The sequence below is a fragment of the Primulina huaijiensis genome, unplaced genomic scaffold (genome assembly GCF_012295235.1).
Source record: "Primulina huaijiensis isolate GDHJ02 unplaced genomic scaffold, ASM1229523v2 scaffold25443, whole genome shotgun sequence".
In the NCBI taxonomy this organism is placed as follows: domain Eukaryota; kingdom Viridiplantae; phylum Streptophyta; class Magnoliopsida; order Lamiales; family Gesneriaceae; genus Primulina; species Primulina huaijiensis.
This window is the reverse complement of record NW_027356198.1, coordinates 351,677-373,540: the sequence shown is the minus strand read 5'-3', so window position 1 is coordinate 373,540 and position 21,864 is coordinate 351,677. Positions and strand designations below refer to the sequence as shown.

General features: G+C 34.5%; 5 protein-coding genes across 11 annotated transcripts in view; 2 read left to right on the top strand and 3 right to left on the bottom strand.

Moving 5' to 3' along the window:
- LOC140967554 (uncharacterized) overlaps positions 1 to 14,688 on the bottom strand; it is a 60,759-nt gene extending 46,071 nt beyond the window's left edge. Inside the window, exon 1 of the mRNA XM_073428154.1 lies at positions 14,677 to 14,688. The gene's annotated coding sequence lies outside the window, so the exon portion shown is untranslated. The remainder of the gene's footprint in view (positions 1 to 14,676) is intronic.
- Positions 1,053 to 8,524, bottom strand: LOC140967580 (uncharacterized). Of its 5 annotated transcripts, none has more exons than XM_073428186.1 (11): positions 8,241 to 8,520; positions 6,366 to 6,460; positions 5,939 to 5,996; positions 5,113 to 5,307; positions 4,720 to 4,796; positions 4,061 to 4,143; positions 3,857 to 3,908; positions 3,109 to 3,177; positions 2,390 to 2,476; positions 2,230 to 2,291; positions 1,053 to 1,591 (listed from the first exon to the last, which is right to left on the bottom strand). In XM_073428186.1, exons 1-11 carry the CDS (start codon positions 8,380 to 8,382, stop codon positions 1,411 to 1,413), a joined length of 1,101 nt encoding a protein of 366 aa, XP_073284287.1. In that variant the 5' UTR covers positions 8,383 to 8,520; the 3' UTR covers positions 1,053 to 1,410. The 5 variants fall into 5 exon arrangements, with proteins under 5 accessions (XP_073284287.1, XP_073284290.1, XP_073284288.1 ...); XM_073428189.1 differs by lacking the exon at positions 8,241 to 8,520 and adding an exon at positions 7,206 to 7,339; XM_073428187.1 differs by lacking the exon at positions 8,241 to 8,520 and adding an exon at positions 6,852 to 7,335.
- Positions 9,002 to 13,582, top strand: LOC140967553 (PTI1-like tyrosine-protein kinase 3). 2 transcript variants are annotated; one of them, XM_073428148.1, is made up of 8 exons: positions 9,002 to 9,269; positions 10,216 to 10,393; positions 10,674 to 10,927; positions 11,036 to 11,162; positions 11,246 to 11,519; positions 12,765 to 12,897; positions 12,986 to 13,072; positions 13,187 to 13,582. In XM_073428148.1, exons 2-8 carry the CDS (start codon positions 10,300 to 10,302, stop codon positions 13,304 to 13,306), a joined length of 1,089 nt encoding a protein of 362 aa, XP_073284249.1. In that variant the 5' UTR covers positions 9,002 to 9,269; positions 10,216 to 10,299; the 3' UTR covers positions 13,307 to 13,582. The 2 variants fall into 2 exon arrangements, with proteins under 2 accessions (XP_073284249.1, XP_073284250.1); XM_073428149.1 differs by lacking the exon at positions 9,002 to 9,269 and having other exon boundaries at positions 10,197 to 10,393.
- Positions 14,689 to 15,380: 692 nt separating the features above from the next.
- Positions 15,381 to 18,721, top strand: LOC140967551 (uncharacterized). Of its 2 annotated transcripts, none has more exons than XM_073428147.1 (4): positions 15,381 to 16,010; positions 16,328 to 16,535; positions 17,074 to 17,248; positions 18,142 to 18,721. In XM_073428147.1, exons 1-4 carry the CDS (start codon positions 15,497 to 15,499, stop codon positions 18,562 to 18,564), a joined length of 1,320 nt encoding a protein of 439 aa, XP_073284248.1. In that variant the 5' UTR covers positions 15,381 to 15,496; the 3' UTR covers positions 18,565 to 18,721. The 2 variants fall into 2 exon arrangements, with proteins under 2 accessions (XP_073284248.1, XP_073284247.1); XM_073428146.1 differs by having other exon boundaries at positions 15,386 to 16,010; positions 18,085 to 18,721.
- An 839-nt stretch (positions 18,722 to 19,560) lies between these two features.
- Positions 19,561 to 21,787, bottom strand: LOC140967582 (chitinase-like protein 1). Its single transcript, XM_073428192.1, has 3 exons — positions 21,188 to 21,787; positions 20,529 to 20,688; positions 19,561 to 20,138 (listed from the first exon to the last, which is right to left on the bottom strand). The coding sequence occupies exons 1-3, from the start codon at positions 21,567 to 21,569 to the stop codon at positions 19,730 to 19,732; spliced, it is 951 nt and encodes a 316-aa protein (XP_073284293.1). The 5' UTR covers positions 21,570 to 21,787; the 3' UTR covers positions 19,561 to 19,729.
- Between the last annotated feature and the right edge of the window lie 77 nt (positions 21,788 to 21,864).

The following is a 21,864-nucleotide window of genomic DNA, read 5'->3' as shown; positions in this document are numbered from 1 at the left end:
ATAGGTGAGGACATAANAAATATCGTTATATTTTGGACTTTTTCGATTATGAATTATTTTGAATTTTTTTTGCCTCCTTAATAAAATATATATCTACATCCCTTATCTCGAGAGAGCTTTTTTTTAATATATTATCTACTTTTGAATTTTCTTGTATTTTCTCATAATTTTTATTTCAAGTCATTATATCAATAATTTTAAAATTAATATATACATCATATCTATTTTAATCACTCCATTTTTTTCCAATTGTTTTTAGACCCAAATCGTGAACGACTCGATAAACAAAACAGGAAGATCATAGTAAAAAACACACAAGCATTAAAGAGAATAATCAAAATCAAATCTGACGATGAAAAGAAACATAAAAATTAAATATGATGTCATGATTGCTGAATTTAATCGAAGAAAAATAAGCTGTTAAATAATATATGTTATTGAATAATTTGTGAAAAATTATGTTTCTACGTTCATTTGCAAATTTAGAATCAATATTCATAACGTACTTAAGTTCGTTATCCACGTGCAACGCACGTGTTTTGCTACTAGTATATATATATATATGAAACAAATTTTAAATTAATTAAAAATAAAGACTAAAGATAATTATTATAATAGTAACATTCTTAATCATTATTTATTTATTTGTTTATAATTTATATACATACATTTCAATTTAAAAAAATTTTGTGATATGGTCTCATAAGTCAATTTCGTAAGACATATTTTTTATTTGACTTATCCATAAAAAACATCACTTTTTATATCAAAAATTTTAATTATTATTATAAATATAAACTAATTTAATCAGTTTCAATATCCATGAGACCGTCTCACAAAATATTGATTAAAATTTGAATGATTTAACTTAATTTTCGCAATTCCGGTATACTTCACCTATTTAATTTTTTATACTTATATATAACTCAAATCATTTTATTGATTAGATAATTGATTCTAGATGTTCAAAATTTTTATCTTTAAATTTGATTGAATCAAGGCAACTGATAAAAGCACAATTACTAGAGTACAATCCGTAGCGGCATATATAAGACACAACCAAACTCGATTTCGAATCAGCCACAGGTGGTGTCTGAAGACTTTACAAAATCACATCTGCAGGATTTCTGTTATAATTATTCCTTCATACAACAAGCATCACTGTGTGATTTTAAGAAACTGAGTAAAGCAGAAAAGAAAAAAAAAAGAATCTGACGGGACGACAAAGTTTTATCATGAGAGGGATCCTGCTTTTTAAGCAAAAGGAATTTTTCCAAAATATTTATTAACGAATTTTCCAATCGTCGCATCCTCAAAGCTCGATGGTTGATGAAGTCTTGGGAGCTGGGAGGACACAAGAATCTCACTCGTTCCAATTCTTTAACATCGTCGAAATCTTTTCGACCCTGTTTACTTTTCCACGACGCCACTTGAAGAAGCAATGGCATGTTTACTAAAACCTCCAGATTTCGAGCTTCCCACTATGTCTCTGTGATCTTGTTGACGAAAACCGGCCTCCTCATCAAAACGTTTGCTATGCTCAATCTCCTCGTCAGCAACCTCTGCATTGTTTTGATCTGTTTTATCACCCCTGCATTTGATCATATCATGAAACAATGAAATAACGAATATATTGATGGATTGACAAAGTCACAAAAACTCAGAGAAGTCTATATAGCATCACCATCGGTTTGGTGTCCACGAAAGGTACATTGTATCAAAAAGCCAAAGTGTTGCTGAATTCTGAAATTTGTTGAAAGACACTTCTTTTGAAAATTTATGAAGCTCCCAACACAATGAGGGCAATGGAAATTGTTGCAGTTTAGCACCAAGTAAAAAAAAACAAAAACAAAAACAAAAAAAAAAATTTCTCATTGAAGCAAGCTTATTTGAAGCAATCCCACAATCCTTGGCGTCATACCCCGGGGCCTGTGTAAGTAAGAATATACACAATGGGCTAACAGCTACACCAAACCCTCCACACTTGATTAAAATAATTAAATGATTGCTAGAGTAATTTGTCGATGAATCTACAAAGCCCATTACAGTCTAACTAAAATCCGAATGGAACAGAGTAAAACTCTAAGGTTGTTTCTTAGAGCTTAAATTACACAACCTACGCACAGCAGAGCTTTCAGTCAAAGTGAAAATACTTCTATGTTTTTAACTTCGGTTATCTACTGATTAAAGAAAAGTGCAGGGAAAACAAAAGACTAAAAATTTGGATACCATGAATAAACGACGAGCCCAACAGCAACAGCAGCAAAGGCTACGTAGTACATCCAATCCACCTGGAGAATATTGAAAATATTGTATACTCGGCATATAAAAAGAAAAGAAAAAGAGCTACTTAATTATTATTTTCTTTTCATTTGTTGTTTTCCCGGACCTTTTCCTTGTATGCAAACATCCGAATAAAAACTGCCCACATATCTGAGGTGAGCAAAGACAGATTTAGCATTGTAGCTCCGCTGATCTGCGTGAGAAGTTGAGGGGAAAAAGGGATTCATCAACTGAGCCAGAAATTTAATATCTCGTAAAAGAGAGTGAAAAATTAAGCATCCAGAATACCAGTGGCTTCTATATACAGAAAATAAGAACTTTTTGTTACTTAGCCTTTTATCCCAATGTAGATCCTCCAATGGAATTTAACCACTTCTTCTTTTATAATGACTCTCACAAACGCTTGGGAGTTGGGGTTTATTCGTATGCATAAATATAAAAGGTGAATCACAAAATATTTCTTTTACTTCACGATATTCTCCGATACCATCATCTGCAATCTTTTGCAGGAAAATTTATTGAAAGTTGGTTGGAGAAAGGAAGCAGAGTACTACCCATAATGAGGATACTATGCTAAACAAATCTCTACCGTCATACCGCCTTTATTACATTTTAAAATTCAACATCAAGTACGGGTTTTAAGACAGTTTCTACTACATGTGACAGATAAAACTTTATCTATGACATGTTCAAAAAGAATTTCTACTGGAGACTTATTTCATAATTCGTGACTTTATAAAAAGTGCCGAACACCAATATAAAGCACAATTTAGTTAAAAAAAACATTAAGTCACTCGTGGATTAGGCACAGAATTAATAGGATACCTTCAGCAAGACGGGGACTCCAGAGTAAAACAGAAACATGGCCAAAGAAAATCCAACAAAAGGAAAAGTCTGTAACAAAAATTAGTAAGGATGTCAAATCAAGTTCCAAGTTCAAACCAGTCCAGTGCACTTTGTAATGAATCAACAACATAATGTTACTTGAGATCCAGAAATGAACTTGGAACATTCCACAAGCATGAGACCATACTAATAACACAGTGCGTGGGGTTTTAAGAAATCAGCTTCAAGAAAATGTAGAAAGCATCAAAGTATTACCAGCTGCCAGGAATAAAAATATTTATTATCCAGTTTAGTGGGGTGTGAAAATAGCTTTTACCACCACAAAAATTTCACAAAGCTCATAGTTTTGATCTATCCTCATACATACACCAAGAATATTGAAATACACTAATAAGCTAGGAACACAAATGCTTGCAACATATAATTTGGATGACATATATATGCTTAAGAAGATTCAATGTACAAAATCCCTAATGATCGTATTTTAGTGTTGAAAGGCATGCATGAATGCTTCAAAGCAACATTATACTGGAATATATGAACAACACAGGCAAATTTCCCGCGTACCAAAAAACCAGGAAATTTGCACTATAATACAAAATTATCAAGTAGGAAGCCTTGATCATTGTTCGTATATTTGTCACACAAACAAGAAATAAGCCGAGGAGGAATATGAAGTAAATGGTGAGAGAAAGTGAGAAAGTTAGCAAGAAAACAAGAGACATACCGCCCCAGCCGACCATTGAATGGATTTGAGTTCATTCCGTTCAAGTATGCTTCTGTACACTTGGTTAACGAAGTCACTCATGCCTCATGGTAAAGCACCATGTAAGTAATGTATGTATGCTATCGCAATATGATGAGCAAAAATTGTGTTCAGCATGACAAACCATTATATGAACAATAACTTCAAAGCATAGAGAAAGGATACATCTGTATAGCACTGATAATGGCACCAAAGGTTCCTAAAAAGGCCATAAGTTCAACCCTATCAGCACTTTTAACGAAATACTCCTGCATAGACCAAAAACACAAGGATTCATTAATCTTCGAATCTGAAAGTACAAGAATACCAAAAAAGATTGATCTGAAGTCATTTTTTTAACTAGAAGGCATCAAGCCACAGAAATTACCAACGGGTGGAAATAATGATTTTGGTTGCACTAGAAATCTCAGCCTAGTGGCAGGTAGTTTGAAAATGTTGGCTGGGGATGATCAATAGCAAAAGAAATTGCGAAGGCTGGGGATGATCAATAGCAAAAGAAATTGCGAAAAAAGTAAGAAAAAAAAAGGAAAAAGAAGAAAAGAAAGGTCAAAGAAAGAAATGAAGGATATGAATCAGCACATGAAACAGAAGAAAATCACAAGTGGTGGAGAAAGTATATAGAGAAGCTAGAGGCTGTGTGAGTAATTCAGTAATTTAAAGAAACTGGAATTAGGAGCATAAAAAAACTCTCTATTAAACAGAAAAAGAAATTTGAATTATTTATCATGTGATACCAGCAAAATTTTCCAACAATGGAGATTCACATTCCAAACATGAAGTTCAAACTTAAAAATTCTAAGCAGTGACATTCAAAAGCGACCTACCTCACTGACGTTGCTAACACCGTAGAGTGTGGCTCCGGCAATCACAAGCAGATCACCTTTTATGGGGTTGCTACCACCTATAACGATGATAATTATAACATCATAAATTATGTTCCAAAATATTATAGCATCAAAAACTGAAAATGATCTAAAGAGCATGAAAGAAAAAAGCGAAAAGAGAGTCGTCAAAGCAGTGTTTACTAGTCCACGGAGTTCTTTTGTCTTTGCATTAATTAACAAAAAGAATTTGGTGCTTCTAGAGTGGCTTGGTTGATGAGCAGGAAAGAGCAAAATTGTTCAAGTACTGCTCCGAAGGAGTCTGATTTTCTAAAAAGTACTGATAAATGGTAACAGTTAAGTGTTAACTGGTATACACTGAAAAATAATTCTTACTAGCTCTGTCTGCAGAATGAACGTCTGAGAAGACAACAATAATGAGGCCAACAACACAAATTACTACACCAGCAAACTTTTTAAATCTGTACTTAGTCTTCAAAAAGAACCAAGTAAGAAACAGCACACATGGTATTGTCCAACAATCCAGTAGCATGACACTCGTAATTGATGTGTACTGGTACGCCTTCACCACTATTATGCCAAAAAGATATTAGCTTCTGTAATCTCACACAATCAGACACATAATAAATGTCAGTTTCCTTTATATTATATTCTGCTTTGCAGTATTTCTCTCCAAACAACAGTTTCCAGAAAACAAGAATAAAGCATGCACTTGATAGTAAATATTATGAGTTGCAGTATGCAATGCAAAATGTATGTCTCATCTGATCTGTTCCAGTCCAATATATAGTGACTCTCATGATAAATTAAAGCTTTTGAAGCTTTGTGATGTAAAATGTAATGAAGATGCACTTCCTCATATACTTTCATGTTTTACATGGAAATTGCATTTTGTAGCTAAAAAAGATACAATATAGGATCATGCAATCGCTATTTATGAGTTGGTAGATATTCTCAAATTAGCTAATAATTCCCTCTAACAAAAGCACACTAGGATAAGGCATCATGAAAACTAATGGTCTTACGAAATAACCAAGAATAAAATCACAGAATATAGTAAAAATAGCTACAATCAGATAATGTTATAGATTAATCAGATAATAAAAAAAAAAAGTCATGTTTTAGGTTTACATTAAAACTGATCGTTTAATGTCAAGCTTATAAGACTCATTAGGCAGACATATAGTTATTATAAACTTACCAAGAAAATTAGCTTCCACATCAACCAATCCAAGCGCAAGGTAGTAATACCATTTGGCCTGCTTACAGAGGGAAAGCACATAAGGAATGTTTAAAATGGCAGTCATCCCTTAAATCACTTGCAATACCCAAAAATTATGCAGGAGAAGACAATCAAGGCTGCTGACATCAAGCATGCCACATATGATATACTCAGCTAAGCGACAAAACAATACCACAGATGCGACAAAACAATACCATAGATGAGAATGATAATATTCAATGAATAAAAACTCAAGATTTGTTTTTGTCACCTAGAAAAATGCTGTGAAATGTACAGCAACTCAAGTTTTGATACGCAGTCGAAGTTAAGCTGTTTGTTCCAGAACATCTGAATTTCTTAGTGAGAACTCAATGATAAAGGTTCAAAGTGAAACCTACAATCTTACCTTGAGAGCTTGCCTTCTGTAGAGCATAATGCCACCATATATCAATGCCAAGAGTACGTAATTCAAGAACGACTGCGAGGTTGGTGCATTAATTCCTACGTTCGGAGAACGAACAAATGTTTCATGTTAGAAATTGAACACATTGAAGAAATATGCTGCAAATGACAAAGACCATTGTTCCATAGTCCCTAAATCAGCCAGAGTTGCTGGAATGGCTGTAGGCCATAAACCTGGTCTTCTATTCATAAAAAAAACATACATAACAAAAATATTTTTTCATTAGCAGGAAGTGACTGCTTTCCCCAGAAAGCGTACGGAACGAAATTCTTGTTCAGTTTCTACTATATAACAATTAATTCCACACTCAACTCAAGCCCGTAAAAATAAAGCATACTTCTTTTTTACTTTTGAGAAAGAAAGCAATGTCTTGATCATGATAAAAACGACTAAATGGTTTAAAATTAAAAAAAACAAACAAACAAAAACCTTTTTTGGCTAGTTCAGAAGATGCAAATCCAGTTGAAGTGACGAGAAGAGAAAGAAATTGTCCCAAGGCAAGACCCAGCAATGTATTCTTTGTCAAAACATCCTTCCAATTCACCATAATTACTCAATTCTTATGTGTGAACACAATAACTCAATCACAAAATTTAGAGAGAGAAAACTAGATCAAACGCCATAGAAGCTCAAAGGGTCCCCTTTCAAAAACAAAAAAGAACGAAAGAAAGAAAGAAGAGGAAATTCAGATATCAAAGGGACCAAATCCTATGTTGATCCATTACAAATTTATTCATACGCTCATGAATATAAATAAATAAGCACATTTTGCAGGAAGAATACTGATTTATGTATGGAAGTCAACGTGATGATGAAATTGTGACTTCTTAGGAACGGCTGTGAGAAAATCCCAGCTGCCCATTCACTCTTTCAGAATCACGATTCTGTTTCATGTATCCTGTCTCGAATGTCATTTTGTGAAAGATGTGGTCTGAGAATCTTTATAGGCAATGTATAATATTAATAATAAAAAATAATATTTTTGAAATATTTTTTCATGGATGATCCAAATAAAAGATCTGTTTCATAAAATACGACCCGTGAAACTATTTCATACATGTTTTTTGTTTTTTGTTTTTTGTGAAATCAATCTATTTATGATTTTATTATTTTAAATAAAGATGGAGCCGAAATTAATATAGAAAATGCTATCTTGAAAACATGAGACAAGAATGAAACACAAATATAAGAATTTTAGGCAAAACAAATATTTTACAAGAATCGATGTTCAAAACACAACAATTTTATGGGGTCTTCATTTTTTGATGATAACAAAAATATATATGCTTTCGTTAGTAATAAATAGGAAAAATGCATCTTTCTTTTTTTTTTTTAGAAATTATAGTATTTTTTTCACCGAGAGTATTGATATAACATTATATACGTCTGATTCACACCGATGTCACGTCGAAAAAAAAAACTAGAGTTGCAACAAAACCAAAAATAGCGAATTAAGAATAAAATTTAACAAAATAAAATATCAAAATTGTAAAATAATACACAACCAAAAATGAAATCTTCCCTGATTCAAAATCAATTAAACTATAAAATACCGTGGGGGCTTCCACGCGCGAGCCGCATGATATTCTTTAGTGCTAATCAATCTACATATGTTTATTCCATTTCGCTTTGAATTTGGATCCAACGACAATCACAAGCTTGTTTCATAAAATGGAATATGGAAAAAAAAATTAATTCAAAAAATCATCAATCATATATATTTTTGTATACATGATCTACAAGATCGTTTAAATCTTAGATCTTGTGAACAAATTAAACAGCTAGATCTTGTGATTTCATAGATTAACACGAAATTACCTCGTCTGATCAACTCAAAAGATGAAAATCCAGTTGATGTCAGAACAATAGAAAGAAGTTGTCCCAACACGAGTGACGCGACTATGGTAGTTTTATTCTTCAAAAACTCGATAATTTTTGTATTGACCATGATCTTGATCATAACAAAAACTCAACTTTAACGTATTTTGAGTCGCTATTATTGTCGTAACATCCTAATCGAATCGCGCATTTGCATTCCATCCCTTCAATGCCAAACCAACTATAAGATATTGCATAGACCTCTTCATGGTATAAATCGTTTATTGTGTAATGTTGGAAATTTTGTCTGAGTATATATATTGACAGCAACTGAGGAAGTTGACAAGTAATTAATCAAGAGGCGATAGTAAAATGAAAGTGATTGTAAAGTTGACGATGGCAATATTATAGATCATATATAAAGAATTTCAAACCAAAAATAATTATTAACCAACTATATAAATATTTTGTACTACAGATATGGGTCCAAGTTAATTTTATATAAATACAAATAAATGGTGGCTGTTTTAGTAATTTTTAGGAGTAGATAATATTTTAAAATATTTTTTTGTATTGATAAAGTCTATTTTTTTTGTGAAAAAATAAATAATAAATGAGATATTTATTCTTGGGGAATAAAATGTCGGCCAGGGTAAATTCAAGCACACAGAGGTCAATGTGTCATTTACATTTTTGTTGACCATTTCAAAATAAGGCGTAAGCCATAATTAATAACGCGCATATAAATAAAAATCCACCCTCTCTCTCCTCCACCTTCCATTGTTTTGTAAAGAAAATCTAAAAAAATCTATTTCCCCATTGAATCAATCTATTTCCATTCCTTTGCCTGCCTGTACGCTTACCTGTATCTCCACCCCCCCTCCTTTTTCTCCGATCTCCGTTAATTAATCTTGAAAAATCCTGCTCCCCATTTTCATATATTCAATTCTATACACACAGGGTTGCGTACACGCTCAGATTACAACCAGTGGAGAGGGAGGGAAAAAACAAAGAGGCCCATAAATTTCGGTGGGTGCGATTTTCTTTTACGGCTTTCTTGTTATTGTAATTTGATTTTCAAATTTTCATTTCTTTTTCCGCTGTTCTTTCTCTCTCTTATCTTTGTGAATTGTGGTTGTTTATTTTTCTAGATCTCTGTTTTTGTATGTTCGTCTGCGGTGATTGTTTTTGGGTTCTTTGAATTGTCTTTATTTTGGTATATTTGACCTACCCGTTTTGGTGATGGATGATAAATATGTTCGAGGGTGTGGTTTGGTGGTAAGATTGTTGATTGAAATCATCGAATGGGTTTTCTGAGATTGTGGGTTTTTTCATTTCTTTGAGGAATTATTTGGGGCGATGCTTCTGGTTTCAGTTTTTGGATTGTGATCATCTTAGACCTGGAAATCTGATTTGTCGTTTGCCTTACGTTTACCCTGGACCGATTAATATATTTCAAATCTAAGGGCGGTACTTCAACGTGTTTTTTGGTGACCTTGTATATATTATATTCAGATAAATTTAGCATGAATTTGATTTTTCCATCTACTGGTCATTGGTCCTGTATATATCTGTGTTGGGAGTAGATGTGTAAAAGGAAAATTAATTATAACGTGCTAACAGAGAAAACTCGGTAATGGTGTGATAAATGCCTTTAAACGTTACAAGGAATCCTTCCCTCGGATATAGGTCTTTCAGCAAGTTTTCATTGAATATTTTGACTCTACATGAAGTTTAAAGTATTCCTCTACTTTTTTGCAGTAATCAAACCTTAAAAGTACTTTTATATTTAAAAAATCCTATGCTGCTGCCTAAATTTATAATGTTGATTCACTGTTTGGCGATGAACCTTGATAAGAATTTTATAAGTGCAATGAGGTTCCTGGCACGTCTTTGCCTGCTGTAGTATGGATTTTACAATATGATGTTGGTACATTCACCTAGTAATATTAGCTTTGTTTGGCTAACATTTTAGGCTCATGCACCTCCTCCTGGTTACTTTGTACACTTGGAGAACAGGAGTGCTGAAGACGATCTTTATTTGAGAAGAAGAACAAGGATGCGTAAGTGGCTTTGTTGCACGTGTCATGTAGAGGAATCGTACGACTCACGTGAAAACGAGCACCTTAAGAGCCCAAGGACTCACGCTGATGGCAAGTTCTTATCTTTTCATCCTTATTTCCTACCCTGAATGGAATGAAAATTACTTTTAGTTATTTTTCTGATGATGCCAAATTTGAGAAACTGCTTGTTATCGCTGTTGATGAAAATGTTGATAGCTGCACTCAAAGGGATGAAAAGTCAGTATTGCACGTGTAAAATTGATCATGCACTTCTTCACTAATGTTTAATTATCTTCTCTAGTTCTCTATAACACTCATCTCTTGGTGGTGTTTGGCATTGACAACTCCATCTATGTTGTGCAAACATCAGGATATCAAAGAGGCTCGAAGGCATCAGCTCCTGTGAAACCTGAAGTTCAGAAGTCTGTACCTCCAATTGAGGTTCCTGAATTGTCTATAGAGGAACTAAAGGAGAAAACTGACAATTTTGGGTCAAAAGCCTTAATTGGCGAAGGATCTTATGGAAGAGTGTACTTTGCACAGTTAAACAATGGCAAGGAGGTTGCTGTCAAGAAGCTTGATGTGTCATCTGAGCCCGATTCAAATAATGAGTTCTTGACTCAGGTATGCCGAACTTTTGTGAATTTCATGCCCCACCCCTGAAGATTCTGTTTCTCTCTTTCTCTGCATGATGTGTGTTGACCAATCAGCACGGAACTACTATCTCCCTAGGTTTCCATGGTGTCAAGATTGAAGAACGAAAATCTTGTTGAATTGCATGGTTACTGTGTTGACGGCAATCTCCGTGTCTTGGCTTATGAATTCGCTACTATGGGATCTCTTCATGACATCTTGCATGGTATGTAGATAAGATTGCTCTTGATTTGGTTTTGGACGTTGTATGAGAACCAAGAACCTTTTTTTTATCATGCTTGCATACAGGGAGGAAAGGAGTACAAGGGGCACAACCTGGTCCTGTACTTGACTGGATGCAACGAGTAAGAATTGCTGTTGATGCTGCGAGGGGACTGGAATATTTGCATGAGAGAGCACATCCTTCAATAATTCATAGAGATATCAGATCCAGCAATGTGCTTCTGTTCGAAGACTACAAAGCCAAGATTGCAGATTTTAACCTTTCAAATCAGGCTCCTGACATGGCTGCTCGCCTTCATTCTACTAGAGTTCTTGGAACCTTTGGCTATCATGCACCAGAGTAATCTTTCTTCACTTATTTTTATATCATTAGGTGATTCTGATGTATATGCATGTATTAACGTACAGTCCTTAAATTTCACCTTAAACCATGTCTTGAAATCCGATTTGATATTTACAGCTAAATTTAATTTGCTAAGTATAACCGTATAAGCATGGGTTTCCGTCGTTTTTTTGATTGAAGTATCACAGTCTGTAGGATGTTGAGATTGAAAGAGTTGACTTGATCTCATTTTGAATCAACTTGATAAGAACTTGGTTGTTGGGAACAGAAAATAGTTGAGTAGATAATAGCTCATGCATCATTTTGATGGTTGTTATGTGGTGCTTGATATTCCTTTTCAGTGTATACACTGAAATGCCCCTTTATGAAGTCCAAGAGTGATTGGGTGAAATGTTTATATTGCATTTTAGGAAACAATGTTTCTGTCCATATTTGTTATAATTTTTTGCATTGGCTCATGCCACTTGAAATGATTTTCTTTGATATGGGTTTCATGAGGTGTATGTTCCTCTGAGACTAAATTACCTTGTGATAGCTGCATTGAGCCTGAAGATTTTCTTTAGATAGCTTGTGGGTTATAAATATGGTTTTAGTTAATCCATGTGGTCCTCAGTTCACATTGGAAAATGGTGCGTATTTTTTTCTTTATTCTAAAGTTCTGTTTGTATCGTATGTGCGAGAATTGGGAGAGAGGGACAAATTTTTTTTTTTGCATTTTATGAAGTCCCCATTAATATAGTGCCCTTTTTTACTTCAAAATGGCCAAAATTTGTGCATAACTATCTGTTTTTCTTGCATCTCTCAGAAATATCATAGAAGCTCATCATAGGACACATTTGGGGCCTGATAAGCAATAGTGTAATTTCTAGAGTGTTATGCAAAACTTTTAGTTTCACATTCTTCTGTTAACATGTGTGAAGAGTACAGCACAACTGCTGTATCTTAAAAAAACAAGTATCAGCTGCTTATAGTGGATGGTATCAGAACCATCAGGTGTATTGATGTATACTAAGCTGTCAACAGAAATATTCTGTAGATATGTTCAGCTAGAGGCTAGAATTGATGATAATGCTAATGTAAGAACTTGTTGCTTTTCTTGTAAAAACTCCTGAACATTTGCAAGTTCTGTTCTCGAAGACATCAATCCACTCGAATCAAACTCCCTCTATCATTCATAGATCACCGAGGATATTAATTCATTTGAGGCAGTATGTTCATGGTTTTTTCTTGAACCTTTTGCAGATATGCAATGACAGGGCAGTTGACTCAAAAGAGCGACGTGTATAGCTTTGGTGTTGTTCTGCTAGAGCTCCTGACTGGAAGGAAACCTGTTGACCACACAATGCCTCGTGGACAGCAGAGTCTTGTTACTTGGGTGATTCTTTTAAGTTTATTCTGATCTCCTATCTTAAGTTTCTGATGTAATCGTACACATTTAAAATGTATTTTCTTTATACTTTTAGGCCACTCCAAGATTGAGCGAAGACAAAGTGAAGCAATGTGTTGATCCAAAGCTCAAGGGCGAATATCCTCCAAAAGGAGTTGCAAAGGTGGTATATTTTGTCGGTTAAACAAATAAAAGGATTTATGTTTATGAATGAATTTTGTATTTATAAGAAAGAAATGTAAAAATTTAAATTGCATGATTTTTTTTGGCCATCCAGCTTGCCGCTGTTGCAGCATTATGTGTGCAGTATGAAGCTGAGTTTCGACCAAATATGAGCATCGTTGTGAAGGCTATGCAGCCACTGTTGAAGTCGTCTGCCCCTGCTCCGGAGATTTAGTACCGTTGCTTGTTGTGTTTGAATTCTTGTGAGTTTTGCACAGAGCTGTTCGTATGAAAGTTCTTGCTGAAAATCACTAATTGGTTTTTTCTTGGATTTGAGACATTTTGTATTGTTCTAAATGACTTGGTTGGGCTTGTTTAGTGCGGTGGTCTGCCTGTATTGCATTATGGCAGTGATGTCTTATAAATCCTCGACGGAATATGGATGTTCTCCCGAGAAAGATTATGCTTTTGCTTTCAGATTTTAAATACAGACAATCTGTTTTTATCATTATTTACATGGTATTTTTTATTCTCTTCTACTTTTACTTCTGATTCTCATTTTGGTATCTTTTCCGACATCTCATAGAAATGTATATTTTTATATGGGTGAAATCGACCCAAAAAAAGTGTGACTTAGAAAATGGGATTTGGATTTAGGGAAAGAATTGGATTTGGGATAGGATTTTGAAATCATGGATTTAGAATTTTATTTGGTGTTTGGTTTGAAATTCATAAATCAATTTTTTGTTTGAAAAAAAAAAAGATTTGAATTTGAAAATTTAAAATTTTACTAAAGTAATTTTGATCTTTTACATAAATTATTTTTAAATCATATTATTCACATTATCAAAAAATCAAAAACTTAAAATTAATATTATCATATATTTTCATGTACAATTTCAGCTATATATTTGTATTATACAGATTACATACATTTTTATATAAACAATAAACTTTTGTTAGTGAAAACAAAATAAATTATTAATATAAATTAATCAAACATAAAATCTAAATATTCAAATTTAAATTCAACGAAATAAATTATTTCAAAAATTTAATATTTAACTACATCATAATTTTATAAATATAAAACAAATTATTATTCTACCAAATCAAGTCATTATTAAATCCAAAGATGAATTGTCTATTTTCCATGATAGATAATAAAGTTGGTCATCATGTTGAAGTCCCAAGAAAAAATCAGATGCAGTTGGATTTGACACAGGAAATCATTTACTGCAAAAACGAAATTTTTATCAACTCAATTCAGTTTTTTCAATTCAATATCTATCTCTTGGCAGCGACGTTTGCTCTATTCAGTGATATCCATCACTTTAGTAATTTGCCAGAATATAGCATTCAAAGTATCAAGTCTCTTATTCGGATCTTCAGATTTTGATATTTTTTCTTGCCACCCTTAGATATAACATTTGTGGATAATGAATGACGAATTAAAGTTTGTTGAAAGTTTTAAATATGAATATCTAAAAAAGAATAAGAGCAAAGCTAGAATGTAAAATAAACCTGATTGACGATTGCGACAAAGAATCCAATGAACTGACCATGGAAGATGAATGTTGTTGTTGCTGATGAAAGAAGGTCAACGGAAGAAAAATGATGTGAAGAGAAATAGAAAAGATAAAATTGAGAAAATTAATAATTGAATGAGTTTTAAGAGACGGTGAGAAGGTCTCACGAATCTTTATCTGTAAGACAGGCCAACCATACCGATATTCATAATAAAAAGTAATACTCTTAGCATAAAGAGTAATATTTTTTCATGGATGATCCAAATAAGATATCCTTCTCATAAAATACGACCCGTAAGACCGTCTCACACAAGTTTTTGCTTGAAATCCAAATCCTACCAAATCTTATCAAATCTGAAGAGATTTGAGCCAACACAATAAAATGCCAGCAAATCTCATAGAATTCTTTTTTTTTTTTTTTTCAAATTTCAAGAAACCAAACATGAAAAATCTCATAAAATCCACGCTTCGAAACATAAGGTATTTTGGCACTCGTATTACATATGGATGAATAATGCTAAAAGTATAACCAATATATCATTACAGCGATATTTACAATCTTTATGTCGCGAGATTTTGACAAATTGGATTTTTGCATTGAATTTTTTGTATTGTACAAATTGATATACAAATATGGATGTACACGTGGTTTGTGATTTTCGATTTTAGAACTAATAACATGGAAGGAGATGAGATAATAAATTGGTCAAGAAATGAAGAAACAGTTCCTTCTCTAAAAAAAATCGAATTGATGAGATTTCCGTAATCGGCAACTCAAAGCTTAAACCTAGTAATTTCCTAATAAAAAGATAAAGTGCTTAAACCTAGAAATCAATCAATCAATCACAAAAACGAAAACTAAATCACCAACGGCTCTCTCCTCGTCTCTGACGCTGATGGCGGAAGACGAGGGAATGCTCTTGAATTTGAACGAGAAGCAACAGTTTTCCGATAGCCCAGGAGACCAAATCTACAGCAAGCTGAATACTGTGTCAGAAATTCAAGAACCCACATATTTGATTAAAGATGCTACTGGCTTGACTGTTAGCGGGAAATTTAGTGAGGAGGATTTTCAGGAAACAGAGAAGAAAAGGGAAAAAAAACCTAGACGGCGACGAGCGAAGCATAGGAAGAACAAGGACACAGTGAACCGTGTTATTGCCTTTGAAAAGAAAGAGAACAAGGGTCTTGTCTATTCCCGAAAGGAGATGGAAGCACTGAGGTTTGAGGATTTGGACGGCCAAAAGAAGAAATGGCTTGAGGTTTATTGTGGCCTCTGTCCATCGGAGGCTCTGGAGTACGATGATCTGGTTAATTCTGATGATAATTTCGAGCCCACCTTTTGCTTTGATTTTGATCCTCGCCCACAGTTTCTAAAGGCTTCTCCTCCTCCTCCCTCTGCGTCTACGGGTATGCTGCAGATGCTTTAGATTTTGGATTCGCCATTTGATGATCGAATATTTTCTTGTCTCTATATAGGGTTTTTTCATGTGCTTTTCATTTTATGGTGTGACTTCCTTAAAGTGTTTTGTAACTCGAGTGGTCAAAATAAGTGACGGTACATTGGATTGGTTTGAGTGTTGAGTAGCTGTTGCGCGGATGAATTGGCATTTGGTGGTGAGAATGAACACCTTAGAAGATTACTGTTTTTTTTATCTTTCTTTCTTCATTTCTTCTTAATGTTGTGGAAATTCGACGAAGTTTTTTGAAATCTTTATTTGTTTCAGGTGAACATCTTGATCACTTAGACCCTACATATTGTCTTCCTGTCTATGACGAAATAAGCTGCTCAGGCGCAGAAGAAGAGTACAGCCCTGTTTACGGTAGTGATGAAGATTACAGTAGCCTTCAGAAGCCCGCATTTTTGGTATTGGGAGAACCTGATTTTGATTCTGGCCCTCCACAAGATGGACTGGAATACCTTAGGCGTGTTAGGTGTGATTTTGAACTCTCATAATTTTTATTTGATCTTATATTTTGAAGGATTTTAGGTGTCTGCTGTGGAAGTTCATAGTTGCCTGGAGTGGTCTTGTCGCAGAGGTGCATAGATGTCTTTTTCTGACATAAACCCTCTCTATCATGATTTATGCTTTCCTTTTTCGTGATGATGTTGCCAAAAGTAACATGCATGTCACATGATTTATCGAGCAAAATTGTTTGGAGATGAAGAAATTTTAGTCATTGGCAAAATTTGTATTGAACTAAAACCCAAGTGAATCAATCAGTAATATAGGGAAGAAAGTGATGAAAACCCCACAATGCAAGGACCTTAACAGTTATTTACCCAAATTAAAAAACTATCGGAAATGTTGGTTACTCTTATTAGACCTAGCTAGCCTAACAGACTTGAAAATGGTTCTTAATTACATAAATAATTAATGATTATAGCCAAAGAAAGTCATGATCCGTTTTAATGAACTGACAACTACCAGTGATGCTGGGATCTAACTCATGAGGTGCTTGTTCTATTTAGGTGGGAAGCTTCACATTTTCCGGAGGTGACGATTGCCAAGATTGAAAAAAGTATTGGAATAGAACAGACTGTATATATGCCGCAAATTCCTGAAATTATGGATTGCCAAGAGAACTTATTGCCAATCAAACAGTGGGAAGACTGCTTTCTTGCTTATTTTTCAGAGCTTAGATTGGTATGTTTCATTTGTCTCTTTATCTTGTCTTTGCTTAGGTTTGTACATTTTTACATTTGTTCTATGAGAATCAAATGTGAAAAGATTCCGGTGCATTGATTTTTTCATCTCTTGAACTCATGCAAGATATCAGTTATAGTACTGCTGAAACTCAAGATTACATTTCATTTTTAAGTTTGCACCTCGGTTAGAGTTTCTTGGCAACTGGAAAGAAATAATGCTTGATTAAATTCAAGCTAAACAACTGATATTTGAATTTGAAGTTTTATGCCTTACAAACCTGCAGTAATCGGTTAGACAAGAGCGCCTATTTGATTATTAAAATAATTAAAAGTTATCTATTTAGCATTCATTTTACTTGTTTCATTATTACCCAATAATTTCTTTAGGCTACTTATTTGGGGATGAGTTTTTGGAAAAGGACAGTAGAAGATTCATATTTACAGATAATATGAAAGAAAAACAGAGAGCTTAATAAACTGATTTGTCGTTCCACTTGACCTTAGTTAAACGACATATGAATCACTTACCATCATAGTTTCTGTGCCAAGTTGGCAACTGTGAAGAGCAAACTGCAATTTTGTAGAATCAGACATAATGTTTGGCTCGTAAAGAAGTTAGTTAGCTCACACATTTCTCTTTTGACCTCCCAAAAAAATATAAACGCATGCAGAAATTTCTGTAATGCCATCTCCATTGTTTATACTTGAGCTCCTGAAACAAAACATAAAAGAACCTTCCCTGGAATATTGTGTGGTCTTCCACAGTTCCGCACCAAATTTGCTGTGAAACCTGTACATGTCATTGACCTGAATTTGTTTATTTCCTTACTTCAGGGTTTTTCACAGCTCGACCTTCAGGGATCTAATGCAGAAAATTCTATGGAATTTCAGTCAGTTATAACGGAATATTTCAACAGCTTATTATCTGGATATGATCCCAGCACATCTGAAGCTTCTTCCTCCCCACATGCTTTGGAAGAACCCAATGCAACAGGTTCCTTATCTTCAATTTTGGAAATGGAATCAGCCGCTCGAACATCAATGTTAAAAAAGCGAATAAGTTTAACTGAGAACATAAGCACACTAACGCGCAATGATTGTTTATGGCTCTTTGCTCTTTGTGTCGCCGTTGACAGTCCTCTCGATGCTGACACAAGCTCATCTCTTCGGTCTCTACTTCGAAAATGTGCAAGTTTACGTGCTGCGAAAGCAAACGCAGATGATGAAGTTGTCATGCTAAATATTCTTGCAACTATTTCAGGCAGGTATTTTGGACAGTCGGAGAAATTGATGGTTAAGGGGTTGGCTTTTTAATTGATTTTTCCTACACTCTATGACATACCCGCAACAAAGACTTGTCTAGTCTTTTTGGTTGAAGCTGCATCCCTCTGTTTTTGAAATATTTTGCCTTTTGATTATTGGGCAGTGGTGTTTGATTTGTGGATGAGATGCATACATTTTCATTCCCTTTTGCCATTTTTTTTCAGGTTATCAATTGTACCACCGTATTACATATCTATATCAGTGAGACTAATCGACAAGATTCATACCTGCAGTGATTTTCATCCAAACCATCATATATAATACAAGCTTTTTTTATGATATAGCTAACAAAAAATAAATTTTTATAGTGACAAATAATAATTTGGATATAATGAGTAGTTTTCACTCAAATCAGTTTTATTTTTCAAAATTTAATTAACAAAAAAATTATATTTTTCTAGTGAAAAATAATATTTTTGAATATTTTAATGTGTCGAATTTATCACAAAGATGATAAATTTACCACTAAGGCACATGCATAGAAGATAGACCATTCTAGTGGGGATTATCTTGAATTTTTAATTCATCGTACCCATGGATTCAAGAGAGTAATGTTGAGGTAATGCCCAAATTTCTCTTCCCAGATCTCGTGACATTTACTTAATTCTATTGAAATCCATTATTATTCGTAATTTATCTAAATTTTAGTACAAATTCATATCGATTTGTTGTTACCCTTGAATTTTGGTTGTACTATGAATTCTTTCTCTAGGACACGACGAGAATTTGATTATTTTTTTTTAAATTTATCGATGATTAACGATTCTCAGGATTTTGAAATGCAGTCTTCTACTTATTTTTACTTTCAAACATTTCTCTCTTACCATAGTTAGCTTTGTTATTTTTCTCCTTTACTTGCATATGCATCATGTATGTCTATTTATTTGTTCAGAGATCTCCTTTTGAATTATGTTGTTCTTTTTTTTTTTTTGGATGCATTCATTGTGTGAGGGATATCTCAAAAGACTGATACATACAAATTCCAACAAACAAATATTACACACATCCATCTAAAACCAAACTTGTATTTTCAGAACAGGTAAAACAGGCAATCAGAGCAACATAAATCCTTGTCTCTAAACGATAAGCACACACAATTGAATCAAATGTTGCTCCTCTTCTTACAATATATATAGTTGAATTATAGAGACTCCATTCAAGAGGAAGACTTATAGGATGGATTAAAAGCAATCTGCTCGCCACAAGAAAGCACTTCATGGGGTCCTGCCTCCTCACGCCCAACTCCCATCAAGTCGAGATAATATAGGTAATGAGATATCAAAACATTCATGGGATCAATCTCACCTTGCCCGCAAATAAGATCACCATACAAAATATTCATCGTGGTGCCAAACCCAGGAACTCGTTTCTCCATGGTGTCGTTTTTTGTGGGTTTCCAGTTTCCGACAAAAACATCGTGGGCTGAAGGTTGCCCCTTTTTCTTCGGGGTCATCCACATCGACATTGCAGACATGAAGGCTATTGTGGCATTTTGTTCGAGGTACTCAGGATGGTTCAACAAATCTACCTTGATATTGTTACCTATTTTTCCATAATTATGGTTCCTGAAACAAGAAAAGATGCAGTTTTCAATAATGTACTCAGCTCAATTCTATCATTTACATGATCCTTATGTAATATGTAATTAATACTTGGAGGAGATGGTTTTAACTAAATAAGGTGGAAAACCGCAGCATCTTGCTTTCTACATATAAACTGCAAAATTTCCATCAAACATTCAGCACACATACATTTCTTTAACACATCGGAATCTGGTTTTAAAAGTAAAAGATAAGCCTTACAACCCTCATAGTAGTAGCAACAAGAAACCATAACATCAGATAATCTTGGAATGATTTAAAGTCCAATGGCAGGTGAAAAAACTAAGTATATATCCTAACATGGAGCTTTCAATGAGAACGAGAAAAAGTAAAGAAAATGAAAATATCCGATACCAGTAGACTGGAATTGCACCACGACCATAGTATTGCGCTCCAGGAGAACACGGATACTCATATTTGAAGAAGTCATCACAATAATCTTGACTAGGACTCATTTCCTTGTTGTAGCATAGCCCCCATGATAATGGTCCACCAGTGGCTACTCCATAACCACCTGCATCACCATTCATAGATCGGGACGTGATGCAAGGACTAAAGAGTATTTTCGCTTCATCATAGACACTGTTATAGGAAGTGGTAGACGAGCTACCACCTACCGCCTAGCTGCTTAGGGGGCCGCCTAAATGGTTTTTCTTTCTTACATAAATTTATAATTTTTTTGTTTATCTCTATATGTCTCCAAGAATTCCTCCGTATCGGATTTAAACTTTGAATCAATGACATCTTTTTTCCTCATTGTACGATATGATTTGATTGAAAAATAACAGGGTGGTGAGTGACCACCTAGGCGACACCTTTTGTAATATTGATAGTAGGTAATACCCCGATGCAAAAACATAAACGGCCAAATATTCCCAATAATACAACGATATGGTTTGCGAGTTGAACGGTTCGAAACAAGGCTTCCGCCCTCTCGTATAGTGTCACGGTGCTTGAGAAAATTTCTTATGTTGCATTTGACAGATGTATTTCAAATATTAAAAAACACTTACATGAAGTTTTAGCGCCGACATGACCGAGAAAAGCGGCAAGTTCCTTCATCTGCATGAGCTTCCCACCAGTGGTTCCAAAGCCCAGCGGCTGATAAACGGCGGAAGCCAAGAGGAAAGATCTATAGTCCCAAAAGCCAACGGCGTGCGCCACGGGAGAATTCCTCTTGGAGAAGAGATTCTCAAACTGGTAAGTCTGAAAGAACTTGGAAATGGTTTGATTGCAACAATACGCAGAGAATCCCTTGCATTCCCATCCCTGATCGCACATCCTCTTCCCACCAATTTTCTTCTCCTTGATCTCATCGTCCCCGCTCACCATGCAAGCACAGGAAACCACCATTGCCGGAATCAACAATGCCACCATAATTCTCCTGTTACCCATCGTCTCAAACAAGTGAAATAGCCCAACAATCTTGGTATTTTTTCTGACGGGAGCTGGGTTTTTATCGAGGTTTTTTCGAAGAAAGAGGAGGAAAAAGAATGTGCAGCTGCTGAATTAATTGTGATACGTGCTAATTATCTTTAGGCGTGGCGTTAGATGTGATATTGCTGTCATGAAATGGAGACATTGGGATTGAACGGTGGAGATGGACTCTGGTAAATGAAGAAGATGACGGGTAGGTCGTTAGATTTGGAGTGAAACAACCATGGAAGTAACTCCACCGACACCTGAACTA

Bases quoted from the DNA above. Each gene is read 5' to 3' on its own strand.
- LOC140967580 (XM_073428186.1), bottom strand. From the start codon at position 8,382: ATGATCAAGATCATGGTCAATACAAAAATTATCGAGTTTTTGAAGAAT. The intron at 4,144-4,719 runs GTAGGTCGCTTT...TGGTCTATGCAG, and splicing joins GTGTTAGCAACGTCAGTGAG to GAGTATTTCGTTAAAAGTGC. The intron at 2,292-2,389 runs GTCCGGGAAAAC...AATATTCTCCAG, and splicing joins TGTTTGCATACAAGGAAAAG to GTGGATTGGATGTACTACGT.
- LOC140967553 (XM_073428148.1), top strand. From the start codon at position 10,300: ATGCGTAAGTGGCTTTGTTGCACGTGTCATGTAGAGGAATCGTACGAC. The intron at 10,928-11,035 runs GTATGCCGAACT...CTATCTCCCTAG, and splicing joins ATAATGAGTTCTTGACTCAG to GTTTCCATGGTGTCAAGATT. The intron at 12,898-12,985 runs GTGATTCTTTTA...TTATACTTTTAG, and splicing joins AGCAGAGTCTTGTTACTTGG to GCCACTCCAAGATTGAGCGA.
- LOC140967551 (XM_073428146.1), top strand. From the start codon at position 15,497: ATGGCGGAAGACGAGGGAATGCTCTTGAATTTGAACGAGAAGCAACAG. The intron at 16,011-16,327 runs GTATGCTGCAGA...TATTTGTTTCAG, and splicing joins TCCTCCCTCTGCGTCTACGG to GTGAACATCTTGATCACTTA. The intron at 17,249-18,084 runs GTATGTTTCATT...TCCTTACTTCAG, and splicing joins ATTTTTCAGAGCTTAGATTG to GGTTTTTCACAGCTCGACCT.
- LOC140967582 (XM_073428192.1), bottom strand. From the start codon at position 21,569: ATGGGTAACAGGAGAATTATGGTGGCATTGTTGATTCCGGCAATGGTG. The intron at 20,689-21,187 runs GTAAGTGTTTTT...ATGGTGATGCAG, and splicing joins TGTCGGCGCTAAAACTTCAT to GTGGTTATGGAGTAGCCACT. The intron at 20,139-20,528 runs GTATCGGATATT...TTCTTGTTTCAG, and splicing joins GGTGCAATTCCAGTCTACTG to GAACCATAATTATGGAAAAA.